Genomic DNA, 14,656 nt, shown 5'->3' on the forward strand with positions numbered 1-14,656 from the left:
ACCATTATTGGGTAGTATATCGGGGTACCTAGCGCTATAAAAACCTGTCGGTGAACCTAAAAAAATAACTAGCTACCTAGCGACTGTAGCGACACTAATGCAGCGATCAGAAAAACGATCGCTTAGTGACACTGGCAAAAGGGGGTGAAAGGGTTAACTAGCGGCAATCAGGGGGTTAAAACCATTATTGGGTAGTATATCGGGGTACCTAGCGATATAAAAACCTGGCGGTGAACCTAAAAAAAGAACTAGCTACCTAGCGACACATGCAGCGATCAGAAAAATGATCGCTTAGTGACACTGGCAAAAGGGGGTGAAAGGGTTAACTCTAGGGGCAATCAGGGGGTTAAATCTTTATTGGGGGGTGATAGGGGGCTACCCTGGACCTAACACTAACTGTCCTGACAGTTTTTACTGTCACAACTGACACTGAATGCATTGATCAGTAAAGAAATGATCAATGCAATCAGTGACACTGTGACTGGGGGGGGAGGGGGGGAGGGGGGCGATCGGGGGGGGGTTTGTGTGCCTGTGTGTACCTACATGTCAGTGTAGTGTTGGTGCACACTTACTATTAGTCTTCTCCTCGTAGTCCGGTCAAAAAGACCGCCCCGAGGAGAATGACATCACTTCCTCCTTCCTGTGTAAACAATACACAATTCTCATTGGCCAGGAGCGATCCAGAGGGGGTGGCCGAAAACCAACGGCCATCCCCTCATCACGGAGCGCTCCTGGACCGAATCGGACCGCTGTAAATAGCGGGAGGGGGTCCGATCGGACCCCCCACCCGCTGGAAGGCAATCACGTAGATGTACGTGATTGTGCCTGCCTGTGCCATTGTGCTGACGTACAATGGCAATACGGCGGTCCTGAAGTGGTTAATCATGTGCATTGTGTAAAAACTCTATTTGATCCTGTTTTCTCTGATCCTCACCTTCTTCCACTGTCACCAATCCATCTCCTGATAAGACAGAGCCTTTAGAATCACTCTGCACATGCTCAGTTTGGTGTGTATTGCTAGAGAGTTTTTTTCTTCCTTGGGAGGGTGCATGTGATTGGCTCAGGGCCAATCAGCACTGTCCAGACAGAGGGTCAGGGGCCCTGCAGCCTCAAAGGACTGCAGCCTCAAATGACAATCAGAGGAGAATGAAACTCTTCCTTCAAGCTTTAACCAGATAATGATAGAAGTCATAAGACTGCCATATACTGCTAATGAGAAAAGTTATTTAGCAGTACAAATTTACTAAAAATAATTGCATTTCTGTGTTCTGTGTACTGTAGGAGACCAAATATATGGTCCTGGGTTAAGTAATACATTTTTTGTATAAATCTTTTTATTAGAATATTTCAAAATACATATATACATATATGACATACATTTAAACGAATTTAACATTTAAATCTACCTATAGTAAACTCTCGCAGGAGCTTAATTAAGCACAAGATGTATGTGTGAAACGTGTCTACGTGAGCACAGTTTGGTGTTTTCTTTGTGAAGCAAAATAAAAGGCAATTGGAAGTTCTGGATGTGCAGCCATTTATTTCTTCTTTCCAAGTTTCCCACAGAGGCGGGCTGGGGCTAGCACTCTGCAAGATACTCCAATCAGCCTTATCTTTATACACCAGAAGCAGCGGTACTTTTCCCTGTTTCTGTTACCCCTTGCTGCCTGTGCCCAGTTATGTAATTCAGCAGCATACTGTTTAGGCAGTGTTGGCCTGTCTAACTCTGGAGATAAAATTTAATTCAAATCTCCCATGAAAAGTAATTTCACTGGGCAGTGTGGGACAGTCTTCTCCAGAAGTACATTTAATACCATAGAAGAAAATAGATGGGGAATATAATTTGCTGCTATAAAGTAGCACTGTTGCCAAAATGCAAAAACAATTATAACGTATTTACCCTGTGGGTCCATATATATGCCCTCAATTATGCAGAGGAAAGATTTAATTATTAAAACATGGTAGACACACCCCTACCATAAGAGGAGTAAGTGGCATGGTAAGTCTTTTGAACCCATAGTTTTTTTAATGCCATTAATTTACCTCCTATCAAATGTGTTTCCTGCAGTAGAATCATATGAAGATTTTGAATTTTTAAATATTGAAACATCAATGCTCATTTAAGCCCACAGAGTTGAGCCCACAGACATTCCACAATAAAAAAAAGAGCTATAATCATGTGAAGTCATGTGAAGTCATGATGTACCAGCAAACATTTGAGAAATATAAGGAGCAATCTAGCCCATACAAAGTATCTAAAGAGCATCTATGGATCCATGAACCTACACTATTTCACACCCAGTAAAACAAAACCAAAAAACACCAACCAACACCAAACTATATACCCTGCCCTTTTCTATTTCCCTCCCTAAAAAACAACTACAACCAAACATAGCAGGGGAGTGCTTTCACACTGCAGCGGGAGCGGCGTCGGCGGTAAAGTGCCGCTATTTTTAGCGGCGCTTTGCCGTCGTTTTAGCGGCGGTGTGCGGGCGCTAGCGGGGTGGTTTTAACCCCCGCTAGCGGCCGAAAAGGGGTTAAACCCGCCCGCAAAGCGCCGCTGCAGCGGCGCTTTGCCGGCGGTATTGCCGCGGTGTCCCATTGATTTCAATGGGTAGGAGCGGTTTAGGAGCGGTGAATACACCGCTCCTTCACTGCTGCAAAGATGCGGCTAGCAGGACTTTTTTCACCGTCCTGCCAGCGCATCACTCCAGTGTGAAAGTCCTCCGGCTTTCACACTGGAGTTAAAGGGGCCGGTTTTTTTCAGGCGTTACACAGGCGCTATTTTTAGCGCTGTAACGCCTGAATACTGCCCCAGTGTGAAAGCAGCCTAAACAATTAGCAAAAAATGGCTACAGCTGCTACTATATCCAGTAATTGTAGAAAGGAGCCAGCAACACTGAAGTCCTTGAAGTGTAATTTATTGGTACATCGGGGTGATAATAAAACAATAATGCTGATGTGTTTTGGCAGAAGCCTTAGTCGTAGCTAGTGTAAGACAGCTATGACAAGATATATATACTGTATGTGCACTTAGACAGACTCCACCTATGAACAATTAGCATATTTAATTGAACACATATTTTTGCTTTTCACCTAACCGGATGCTATTCTAGCATGTGAGCCGGATTCCCAAAAAAGAAAAAGAAAAGAATTTGCCCAGAAGTACATATGGACTTGTGACATATCATATCATAACCTACAATTCAAAGATTCACAAAAAACATGCATTCAAAATTTAAAGAAGGGCAAACGTGTTACTTAGCGAAATGCTAAATAAGAATATAATTCAAAAACCTTCTCAAACAAGTGTATTCAGCATTGGGAAAAAAAAATTCAATGCAATTTCCAGATTAATAAGTGAATATAAAAATTTCCTAGGCAGATCTAACATTGTTTATCGGTTGTCAAGCCACTCTGATGCAGCTATTGGAGTATCGAAAAAGCGGGCACGGTTTACATCAATAACTCGTAGCCTGCTAGGGTATAGAAGACTAAATTAAATTCCATTGTCACATAATCTTTTCCGCACTTCTGTGTCTTTGCTGCACCTCGGGCGTATAGCCTGGAAAAAAAAGGAGTTTGGTATTTTCACACTGTAACTTTGACTTTGCTCGAGCTGTCATTAGAATATGATCCTGATCCCTATAATTCAACAAGAGGAGAAGAAAGGGGTCTGAACGGGCCCCTGGTTTGGGGATAAGAGGGGGATTCTGTGTGCTCATTCTAGCACAAATGTGGATTGCATATCTGTAAAATCGAACACTCAAGCCCACACACCGCCGGTACAGGGTCTGCAACAATCCACCGAGCAGAAGACCCAAAAGCTCCTAGAATCAAACCACCTATCTCAGCCTGATAGGGGCGAAGGAGGCACCACTAAATCTCTCTCTCTCTCTCTCTCTCTCTCTCACATCTTAACCAAATACCTGGGTTTAGTAACACTTTAAGCCTTGAGAAACCTGGTTTCTATTTAGAGCTGTACCAGATTTTACATTCTCCCGTTTTAGTAAATCCCACCCAACCATGTGTTTTAACGACTTGACCTTCGGAAGGTTTTACTGCCTTTTTGCTATTCAGCACTGTGTTACTTCAACTGCCAATTGAGCAGTCACGCAGCAGTGTACGCAAATCAAATTTTTATAATTTATGTCCACACACATAGAGCTTTCTTTTGGTGGTATTTCATCACCACTGAGATTTATAAACAAAAAAAATTGATATTTTCTAATTTCTGTGATAAAAAATATCCAATCAAAACATCTAATTTCTTTATAAATTGGGGCAAAAATTTATTCTGCTACATGCCTTTGGTGGGAAAAAAAACCCCAATACGTGCATATTACTTGGTTTGTACAAAAGTTATAGCGCCTACAAACTATGGTATGTATACTGGAATTGATGCAGCTACAGACGCTATACTGTTATGGCGGTGATCAGTAGTGAGACTGCGATAGGGTGGTGGGCATTCTGGTGCAAACAGGCACTATCTGGGAGGGTCACTAACTGACACAGAACTAAATTGCTGAGAACTAAATTGTAATAGTGTCTATAGGTGGACTACAGTTTCAGCATTGTTTCATAAGCAAAACATTGGTTGAATACACCAAATTAATCATTCTCAGCAATTTTTTATAAGCAAAGCATTGCTTGAATACCCAGGATGCCACAGTCATTCACCTAAACTTTCCCTCTAGCCTTTATTGTTCAGTTGCACAATGGATCATTCTCAGTTATACAATAAAAGATCTCAGATGTCTCTGGCTTTTGAACTTACTTATTTAAGTTTTAATTTTTTACTGCCCTCAAGCATGCAAAGGTTAATGCCAAATGGGAACCAAAAGTTTGTGGCTCACACTAATAAGGAGTAGAAAAATTAGTTGTAATAGATAGTACTATGTACCAGGATATTTTGTAATTTTTACGATTAATTGCTGGTGTTGTCAGTGGACACTTACTGGACATTAATATTGCATAGCAAGTCAAAAACAATGGGAAATGTCTACAGAGCTCAAGGGGAAGTCAGCAAAACTTTATCCGACACATTTCATAGTGGGGTTGATTTACTAAAACTGGAGAATGCAAAATCTGGTGCAGCTGTGCATGTTAGCCAATCAGCTTCTAACTCCAGCTTGTTCAATTAGGCTTTGGCAAAAAAAAAACTGGAAGGTGATTGGTTTCCCTGCATAGTTGCACCAGATTTTGCACTCTCCAGTTGTAGTAAATCAACCCCTGTAAAGCTGGCCATACACTTATAGATTATCTGCAGATTTTCTATGGTTAGATGAAAAAGTGGGAGATGAATCCATCCACAGTTTAGTGAACACGGAGAAATCTGTTCCACTTTTTCTATCTAACCATAGAAAATCTGCAGATAATCTATAGGTGTATGGTCAGCTTAAGTCAAAATCAATAAGAAGTGTGTACATAATGCAGGCAAATTTTTACCATGTACGGCCTGTATTCAAACCAAATTCTGGCACATTCTCAGCTTGTACCTATGCATATGTATATAGATATGATTAGGGGTGCAACGGATCAAAAAACTCACGGATCGGATCGTTCGTCGGATCAGAGTCAGGGATCAGATAATTTTTTGGATCAGCAAATAATAATTGAATTTGCAAAAACCTGTGAAAATTTCACCACCATATAGTCCCCACTGTAATATACATCTCCCCCACTGTAATATCCACGTAATTTCCCCCACTGTAATATCGACATCATCTCCCCCACTGTAGTGGACATCCCCCCACTGTAATATTGGCTGAGCATGGCTGAGTATGGCTGGGTACTCCGGAGTATTGGCAGGGTATGGCAGAGTATTGCAGAGTATTGGGAGGGTACGGCAGGGTATTGCAGAGTATTGGCAGGGTATTGCAGAGTATTGGCAGGGTATTGCAGAGTATTGGCAGGGTATTGGCAGGGTATGGCAGAGTATTGGCTGGGTATGGCAGGGTATTGCAGAATATTGGCAGGGTATAGCAGAGTATTGGCAGGGTATTGCAGAGTATGGCAGGGTATTGCAGAGTATGGCAGGGTAATGGCAGAGTATGGAGGGATGGCTGTGACTGCAATTGTCACAGAGCAGCGCTGTGGGCACTACAGATCCAGCCCACAGCGCTTCTGCCATCTGATCTCTCCCCTCCACTGTACAGACCAGTACACAGAGGGGAGAGAGTAACCAACGTCATGACAATGCCTGTTTGTTTACAAGTGATCGCTCCATCATTTGACGGAGCAATCACATTGTAAACGGCCGCCGGGTGTACAAAGATGGCTGCCGCTCCGGAGCTAGGCTGAAGCCGCGGCCTTTCCTAAGGCCGAGGCAGCGGAGCGCTCCGCAGATCACGGCATGTGCCGATCCAAACAGGGTGACCCGTTCAGATCACGGATCGGTGACGATCCGTTGCACCCCTAGATATACCTTGCATTGAAGAGCTCATGAGATGGTACATGGCAGCAATTTTTACCTAACACGTAGAAATACGCAAATAAAAACACAAACACCATACATTTTGTGGCTTAAAAGGGTCAAGGAAAAGTATATAAATCATGAAAAGTGGAGTTGAGCTAGAATAAAGCCACAATAGAATACAGGTCGGTTCCCTATCCCATTGTGTGATCTATTTCCAAACATTGTGGTTTTGTCTATTCATGTTAAAGGAGAATTTCACATTTTGGAAAAAAAAATAAAAAATGCACCCATTTTTCAAAAATCAATATTGTGCATTTATTGTTTCTTTGCATTTGAACCTGCAAAGCATCGCAACCATGATCAGCGCTCTGGCTCTTGCAGACTCTTCAAGTGTGTATCGAGGTAACGACCTTCAGTTGAAGTGTCACTAAACTCACATCATAAAAAAATATCAATAAATAGTGTATTACATACTGCTCATACTCACTCAGTCACTATAAGATGAATTTTCTGTATTCTGCAAAAAAACCTGGTTGATCCTGCTGCTCTCTACCTTCACCTTCTGCCCATGTCCCGAATTCAGGTAGGGATTTTGCAGCTGCAGTGTCAACTGTGCACATGCTCAGTTTTTTAGTGAGCAACCCATGTGAATATGGAGTCACACATGTGGGCATATACAGTGTTAAATGGCAACCTACTCCCTCCCTCCTCCATGCCCACTAACCAGCCAAACACAATGGGGATGGGATATTACATGAAGATTGACGTAGGCTTTACATCCTTATTCTAAAACACAGGCCAGAGGGGCGTGACACAGCCTGTGACTCCTGCTGCTTATGTTTCCCTGCAGACAGACTGGGAAAGAGCTGGGTCCTGTATATCGATTAGGAAAAAGGTACTTATTTATTTAAATAATTACAGTGCCATCATCCACATAAAGAAATAGAAGGGGCAATGTAAATTAAACAGTGTGTTTAGTATCAATTTAAGGGTCTTGAGTAAGTATGAAGGAATGATAAGTATGATGATGTCACTGTCCATTGAGAACTACAGAACTACAGATTCCTATAAATGAATGACATATCTGTGCGGGTGAAGCCTCACACAGCCACGCCCATTTCAGATCTGCCCAAACCTGCCCAAACACACGGTCGAACAAAATCCGATTGTACATAACGTGATGACGTTATTTCGTTACGACGGGACTACGTTCAGACTCGTAGCCAGTAGCTTTGGTCTAGGAATTTGATCTGAGCATGCGTGGCACTTTGTCCGTCGGAGTAGGCTACACATGATCGGAGTATGTCCGATCGGAGCATTTTGTCTGAAAATTTTACGAACAAGTTGGAAAACTTGGTCCATCGGATACTCCGACGGAAACAGTCCGATGGAGACCACACACAGTCGGATTATCTGTCAAAACGGTCCGATAGGACACATTCCGTCGGAATCTTCGACCGTGTATACAAGGGCTAACACATTTTTTTTTTTTAAATGCAACAAGAGTAAGTACCTGAAGATAGTTTGCTTTAACCCCCTGCACAGCAGGACTTAGATTCAGAAAGTTGGGGACAAACATTAGGAGCCAGTCAGGTTCTGTTGCATATCAATATACTGACCATAAGCATGCTATCATGATGAAAGAGATGATCTCATTGGTGTGCTTCTGCCCCTCCATTAGCCCAATCAGAAATCTGTGGGTATGTTTTGACTTAGTGTTCTTGTCCAAGCAGTGCTGCTGTTGCAATGGAGGTCAAGGATCAGGCAGTGCTTACGGGCAGGGGTGTCTGAATTACAAAGAGATTTTTGTAATTGTAAATTGAACTCTTTTTTTTTTCAATTCAGACACATCCAACATACATTACACTTGATATACCTAATCACTATATTTACTCTGTCTATGTTTATTGTAGAGACACTTCATTGGCCTAAAAAGGAACTTTCAAGAAAATCAGTTCTAAATGTTGAAAGAGGTGTAACCCGAGAGAAGGTAAAAGATGTGCAGGTTCTGTCTATGACTGTTTTGCGAGATACATTCACAACTGGAACCAGCAGCTATAACGTCCTTCTTCAAAGTCAAGAAGAAAAGAAACAGGTTCAAAAAGATCTACTCCTAAGTCACAACAAAAAAAGGAGGAAGGGGAGCAGAGTGTTGAGTACATCACGCAGCAAGGAGTACCACAAAGTCTGTCCTTCTTCACAAAACAATGCCTGGTTATATGCCAGGAGGAACATGTCAACCTTTATCTCCAGAACAAGGACAGTCGCCCATAAATGTCCATCAAGTATTACTGTGTCAGGAAACAGCCTTGGGTTTACTCATCGGCCTAAACCCAAAGCCAAGAGAAAGCAAGTGTTAACTACAGGAAAAGACACCCGGGTGTCAAAATCCCTTGCAAAAGAAGACCCTCCAGGGAAGAAATTTTGCATTTTAAATGCTATAAAGCCTACAAATGTTGATAAGGAAAAGATCAAGTTTTTCAAGGCAGCGTTTACTTACAACCCTCAGTTTGAGTATGCCAACCCTGCACTGCCAAATGTGTTAGCTAGACACAGCCATGCCTCAGACAGATTCCTTAAACAGGTATGAACCACTTTATGTAAAGCTATATATACCTGATTTTCAACAAAACAGCATGAAGTTAATATAAATGCAAAAACTAGAACTGACAAGAGACAAAAAAACAGTATAAACATCAGAAATCAATACCTGGCCACACATAATGCCATGTACACACGACCGGACTTTTTGACAGAAAAGGTCAGATGTAATGAATCCATTGGACAATTCGATTGTTTGTGGGCTCCATCAGACGTTTGCTGTCCAAAAATCTGTCAGACTTTAGAAATAGTAAATGTTTCATATTTTTCCACCGGACCCAGTTCCTATTGAGAAATCTGCTCGTCTGTTTGCTAGTCTGATGGACGAAAAACAAAGCTAGGGCAGCTATTGGCTACTGGCTATGAACTTCCTTATTCTAGTCCGGTCGTACGTCATCACATTAGAATCCGTCGGACTTTGGTGTGATTGTGTGTGGCCAAGTCCGTTCATTCGGAAAGTCCGCCGAAAGTCCGTTGGGAAGACCGTCGGACCTAGTTTGTCGGAAAGTCTGGTCGTGTGTACGCGGCATAAGCTAAACATATTGTTGTAGTGGAACCACACCCAAAAAAAATGTTTGTAGTATTTTGGTATATTTATTGTAGGTATTTTATCCCCTTCTGTCCCTCTCTGGGTGGCCCTTTCACTGGATTTTTACACTGATGGATTTCCCAATCATATGATAACCACGATTGGCTGCCACAGTGGTCACATAAATGGGAGCCTGTCTCTTCAACTCTCTCTCAGAGACTGTGAGTTGACTGTGATAGCCAGTCACCGTGCTAGGAGTGTGCAGTGAGCAAACTATCAGCATGGAAACCTTGGCCACCATAGATTCATATGTGGGGTATTAAAGTCCACCCTCCTTGCAGCTATACATATGTGTTACATGGTTGGCAAGAGGTTAAATATTTAGAAAGCTTATGCCATTATTGTACACATTTTATTGTTGGCAAATGTGCATGTTTCTGCAGCAAGAGGATGCATTTTTGAAATTAATTAATATTAATTAATTATTAATTAATTAACCAATTAATTGACAGGTGCAGAAGTGGCAAGACAGATCCATTTAATCAGGTGATAGGATATGACAACAGCACACCTTCATATCCTTTCAGAAGATCTTTATTAATTCAAATCATAAGTTAACGTGAAACAAATGCAATGTTTAGAGGCCATGCATGGTTCCATTTTCAATGCAAGGCTTTTACCATTTGAATTTAAAACACCATAGGGCAGTAATGACGAACCTTGGCACCCCAGATGTTTTGGAACTACATTTCCCATGATGCTCAGCTACACTGAAGAGTGCATGAGCATCATGGGAAATGTAGTTCCAAAACATCTGGGGTGCCAAGGTTCGCCATCACTGCCATAGGGCAATAGGGAGATCGCTATGTTAACATTGAATAATTAGTACAGAGACCTCTTCACGAGTTCTCCAGTTTTATTTCGTTCAGCTCACTGGGCTAAACAAAAAATTACTTGCTGTGTGTGCCAGCCTTTAGAGTTTGAGTGTGTCTGCCCACTGTTTATGCCTGCTTTGGCTGCGTTTTGGTGTTCAAGTGTGTCTGCCTTGATTGTGTATGCCTTCCATGACTGTGTATGCCTGCCTTGACTGTGTGTGCATGTCTACCTCGACTTTGCATGTGTGTATCTGCCCATACTATGCATGTATGTGTGTCTTACCTTCTGTGTGTGTCTGTCCTGCCTGTATGGGTGTGTATCTGCCTGAGCTGTGTGTGTGCTCATCTTGATTGGGTTGAGTGGATTGCAACACTAAAGCCTGGTACACACATACTGAAAGCCGACCAATTTCGCAGGAACCAGCTGACTTTCAATAAATGTGTACCGCCGTCTGTTCAACAGAAGCACATTTAATGACCAGCTTCTGTCAAACAGTATTGATGGAAAACCAGCATTCAATGAGCGTTTGCATAGTATAGTGGGAGAAATCCCTGCATCACACATCATTATGTTGATATAGAGATCTGTCAGGTTTTTTTTCGTTCTACCCACTGGCTGAACTAAAAAAATAATAATAATAATGTGTATACCCAGCTTACGTAGAGAGGAATATGGAGATAGAACTGTTGCATGAACCATAAAGGTGTGAAGCTGAATGTACACAAGAAGCCTCCGGTAGTACTGACAAGGAGCAGGGGCTCCCTTCTGCAAAGGGCAGGAGGATTGGGAGGAATGAACACTACACTCGTGTCATGATCTTGACCCTCTATCGTATATGTCTGTGCTCACTCAGCTACCTGTTAACAGTTTGTTTATGTGCTGCTGGGACATGAGTGATAGTAAACTATGCTCTGCACAAACACTGAATTAAAAATATAAGAAGTGGGAGATGAAAGGAAAATTCCATAGAGTGTTCTAACTAAAGCAAAAAAAGCTTGAAAAATGGTACGCTAGGGAACCATCATTCTATGGCATCTTGTTTGGTAAATGGGACATGTCACAGAAGTATCCCATAAACAAGCCAGAACAGTGAAGCACAGATGGCACATTATGTTTGCAAGTAGGCCATCAAGTCTGCAGAAGAAAAAAAACATGGTTGTAAAGTGACAACAGAGGGCGTTGCAAAACTGTAGTAAAAGGGCATGGTAGCATTCCAAATGTTTCCCAGACACAAAGAGCAGAGAGTGATGTGTAGGAAAGACTAGACTCTTTTTCTTGTTCCAGTAACCAGTACAAATTTTGTAGTTTCAAGGAGCATCACAAAACTTTTAATTATACTTCTGTATACACACGGCATGGCAAATACATGTAACCAGACCCCTTCATTAATACAGGGAAGTAAATAAACATCAAAATGAGTGAAGATTTTTTTCCATTTTACTCTTAAAGCGGAGTTCAACCCAAAAATTGAACTTCCACTCATTTGTCTCCTAGCCCTCTCCGGTGCCACATTTGGTACCTTTTGAAGGGGGGGGGGGGAGCGGATACCTGTCTTTGACAGGTGCCCTGTTCCCACTTCTGGGAGACTGAGCCGCAGCGAATTACGTCAGCAGCCCGGCTCCCTCCTCCTTTCCCCACCGCCGGGGCAGTAGGAGAGCGCAATGGTGCCTCACGCATGCACAGTAGGGACCTGGCGTTAAGCCGTAATGCTTTGCTGCTGGGTTCCCTGGCCAAACTTATTTTGACTCTCTGTTCCCATTTGACTCTCATTTACTGACTGATAATGGCCTGTGTGGATATACCCCACTAATCTGTGGTTGCAGTCATTCTGCCAGCTCATAAACACCTGAGGGTATGTAAGTTTGATGCAAGCACCTATGGTTTCCTAAAAGGCCTCTGATAAAAAAAAAAAAGCAGTAAATCAGATTAAGTAGCCGACTCTACATTACCAACATAATTGAAGTCTTAGCACATATTGAGATATTGTTAGCAGTAGCATCCAATTTTCCCATTACTGCAGCATGTATGAAAAAAGTTAAACGATTATACACAATTATAACCAAAGTGATAATCACTTCCTGAGCCACCCATTCTAAACCACCCATCGTGTATAAATTTGCTAAGAATAACAATTGATCTCACCAGTTCCCTGCAGTCTTATAGTTCTTACAATGCGCCCCCTCTTTTCTTTTCTTTGCAGTTCCTTTCTTCATTTTCTCAATCTGTTGTGTTAAGCATGTGTTATTTATACAATCTTAAAAATAGCTGTTTTGCATTCAGCATTGGGATAATGTTGTGTTCTTGCACAGGCAGTTAATATCATGAAGAAAGCATTGAAAAAATATGGCAGCTATGAGAAATTTGAGCAGGCCACAGGAGGTAGTTTGCTTCCAAAGAGCCGAATATGGCACCAGGTTCGAAAATACATGGAAAAAGAAGGTTGCTTGGGTGAAGTAAGTGGCCTAATATTTGCAATACTTATTATTTCTTCCTAGTGTGTATATAACTGCATTGATTTCTATTTACGAAGCCTCAAAATTAGCTCCCTGGTATTTGTGAGATCATGATCAAGCTTAAAAAGTGGTGACAAGCTATAGTAAGCATGAATAATTGTAACTTGAAAAACATCTTAAAGTATATTAATAATTTATAGTATAAATGATTTAAAACCTGCTTGAATTCAATACTGGAAAGTGAGCCTTGCAAGAATTGCTCAAATTGTAATATATACCAGCTTAGAGAATACTACAAGCAATATCAAATGTAGTTAAAAGGTACTTGTGGGCCTAAGACAACACATTTTCTCTAAACCTGGTGAATGAAGATGTCATTCCAAGAGAATAGTCCCTGTAAAACTTGTCAAAGTGATGACCAACTGGACTCTAAATAAGGAAAAAGAAGGCTCAGTAGGATTGATTTACTAAAGGCAAACAGACTGTTCTTTGCAGGAATGCAAGCTCTGGAGCAATTGCACTTGTAAGGTGTACAGTCTATTTGCCTTTAGTAAATCAACCCAACTTTGTGTAATGTAATAGATTATATCAGTTTTTCTTCAAATTCATGGCAAAACCGGAGATTGCAATATTCAAAAGAGAATTATTCAAGACCTTAGGGAACTTCAAAAGCAGTAGTGGTTTACAGAACATAATCAAAAACAATAGCCACATAGACTTCAATTTGTCTTTGATAGTCCTTTAAAAGTTTCCAAAGCCACAACTTTTTTTAGTTTTTGGATATAGTAGGGAAGGTTTAAAACTTATGTTAGCTAGAAGTTTCCTTTCCCTTTACTTCATGTCCTGTCCACGGGAAATTAGAGGAAATGTTTTCAAAATGAGGGGTATTACCCTCTTATCTCAGATAGTTGTGCCCAGAACAGGTATTCCCATTGTAAGCTTTTCCCTCATTTTTTGGGTAAAAACCCTAAAACTAAGGAATATATATATATATATATATATATATATATATATATATATATATATATATATATATATACTGTAAATAGTAAGAGATGGGGGAAGTCACCAGTGATAAAAAGAAAAAAAAAAAAAAACTTGATAAATATAAACCTGATTTAGACTCAACTCCCTCTCTTTCATGTAAATAAGTAAAGAAAATGAAAAAAGATCATTTCGACAACTCACTGGAATAAGTGTAAATATATTTCTTTATTACATTGCATATCAAAGTTAAAACCACATCAATAACACCACCCATACATAAACACACATGAAAAACATGCGCCTGCCTCTCTCAAAAGATGATCACCCCTACCTATAGTATGTAAATGATCCTATATATAAGCTGTATTAATAAAGTTATAATGATAGAATTTGGGTGATCCTATGGTAATCCTCCAGATGGAAGCGTTTCCATTCACTGAGCCAGTCAATTAGCAAATCCAAAGTACATATATGCATCCACTGAGGGTGCAGTCCTCAAAAGTTTAATAGTAGTATTCACTGGGAAGCCCCATATGGCACACTGATAATGCCTTCAAAGCTCTCACAGGGCACTGTGGTCGAGAGGAGATCGTTTTACAGTACATGTGTACTTCCTTCAAAAATAAGGATCCAGTCCCATTATGGATAACAGGTGAAGACTCCAAAACCATAGATACCTCCCTCGTACATCAGCCCAAGCCCACAACGCTGTAAACATAGGGGCTTATTTTTCCAAAAATTCCAAAGCAAAACAACCTCTGGACCACAGTGCCCTGTGAGAGCCTTGAGGGC

General features: G+C 41.2%; 1 protein-coding gene across 3 annotated transcripts in view; it reads left to right on the top strand.

Moving 5' to 3' along the window:
* MATCAP2 (microtubule associated tyrosine carboxypeptidase 2) overlaps positions 1–14,656 on the top strand; it is an 88,028-nt gene that overhangs the window by 35,736 nt on the left and 37,636 nt on the right. For all 3 annotated transcript variants that reach the window (XM_077491664.1, XM_077491665.1, XM_077491663.1), the window contains exons 2-3: positions 8,332–9,002; positions 12,734–12,877. In XM_077491664.1, coding sequence (XP_077347790.1) covers positions 8,433–9,002; positions 12,734–12,877 — 714 coding nt within the window. In that variant the 5' untranslated portion in view covers positions 8,332–8,432. The remainder of the gene's footprint in view (positions 1–8,331; positions 9,003–12,733; positions 12,878–14,656) is intronic.

The sequence above is a fragment of the Lithobates pipiens genome, unplaced genomic scaffold (genome assembly GCF_037356315.1).
Source record: "Lithobates pipiens isolate NorthernLeopardFrog02 unplaced genomic scaffold, aLitPip1_a1.2 Scaffold_19, whole genome shotgun sequence".
Taxonomy (NCBI): Eukaryota; Metazoa; Chordata; class Amphibia; order Anura; family Ranidae; genus Lithobates; species Lithobates pipiens.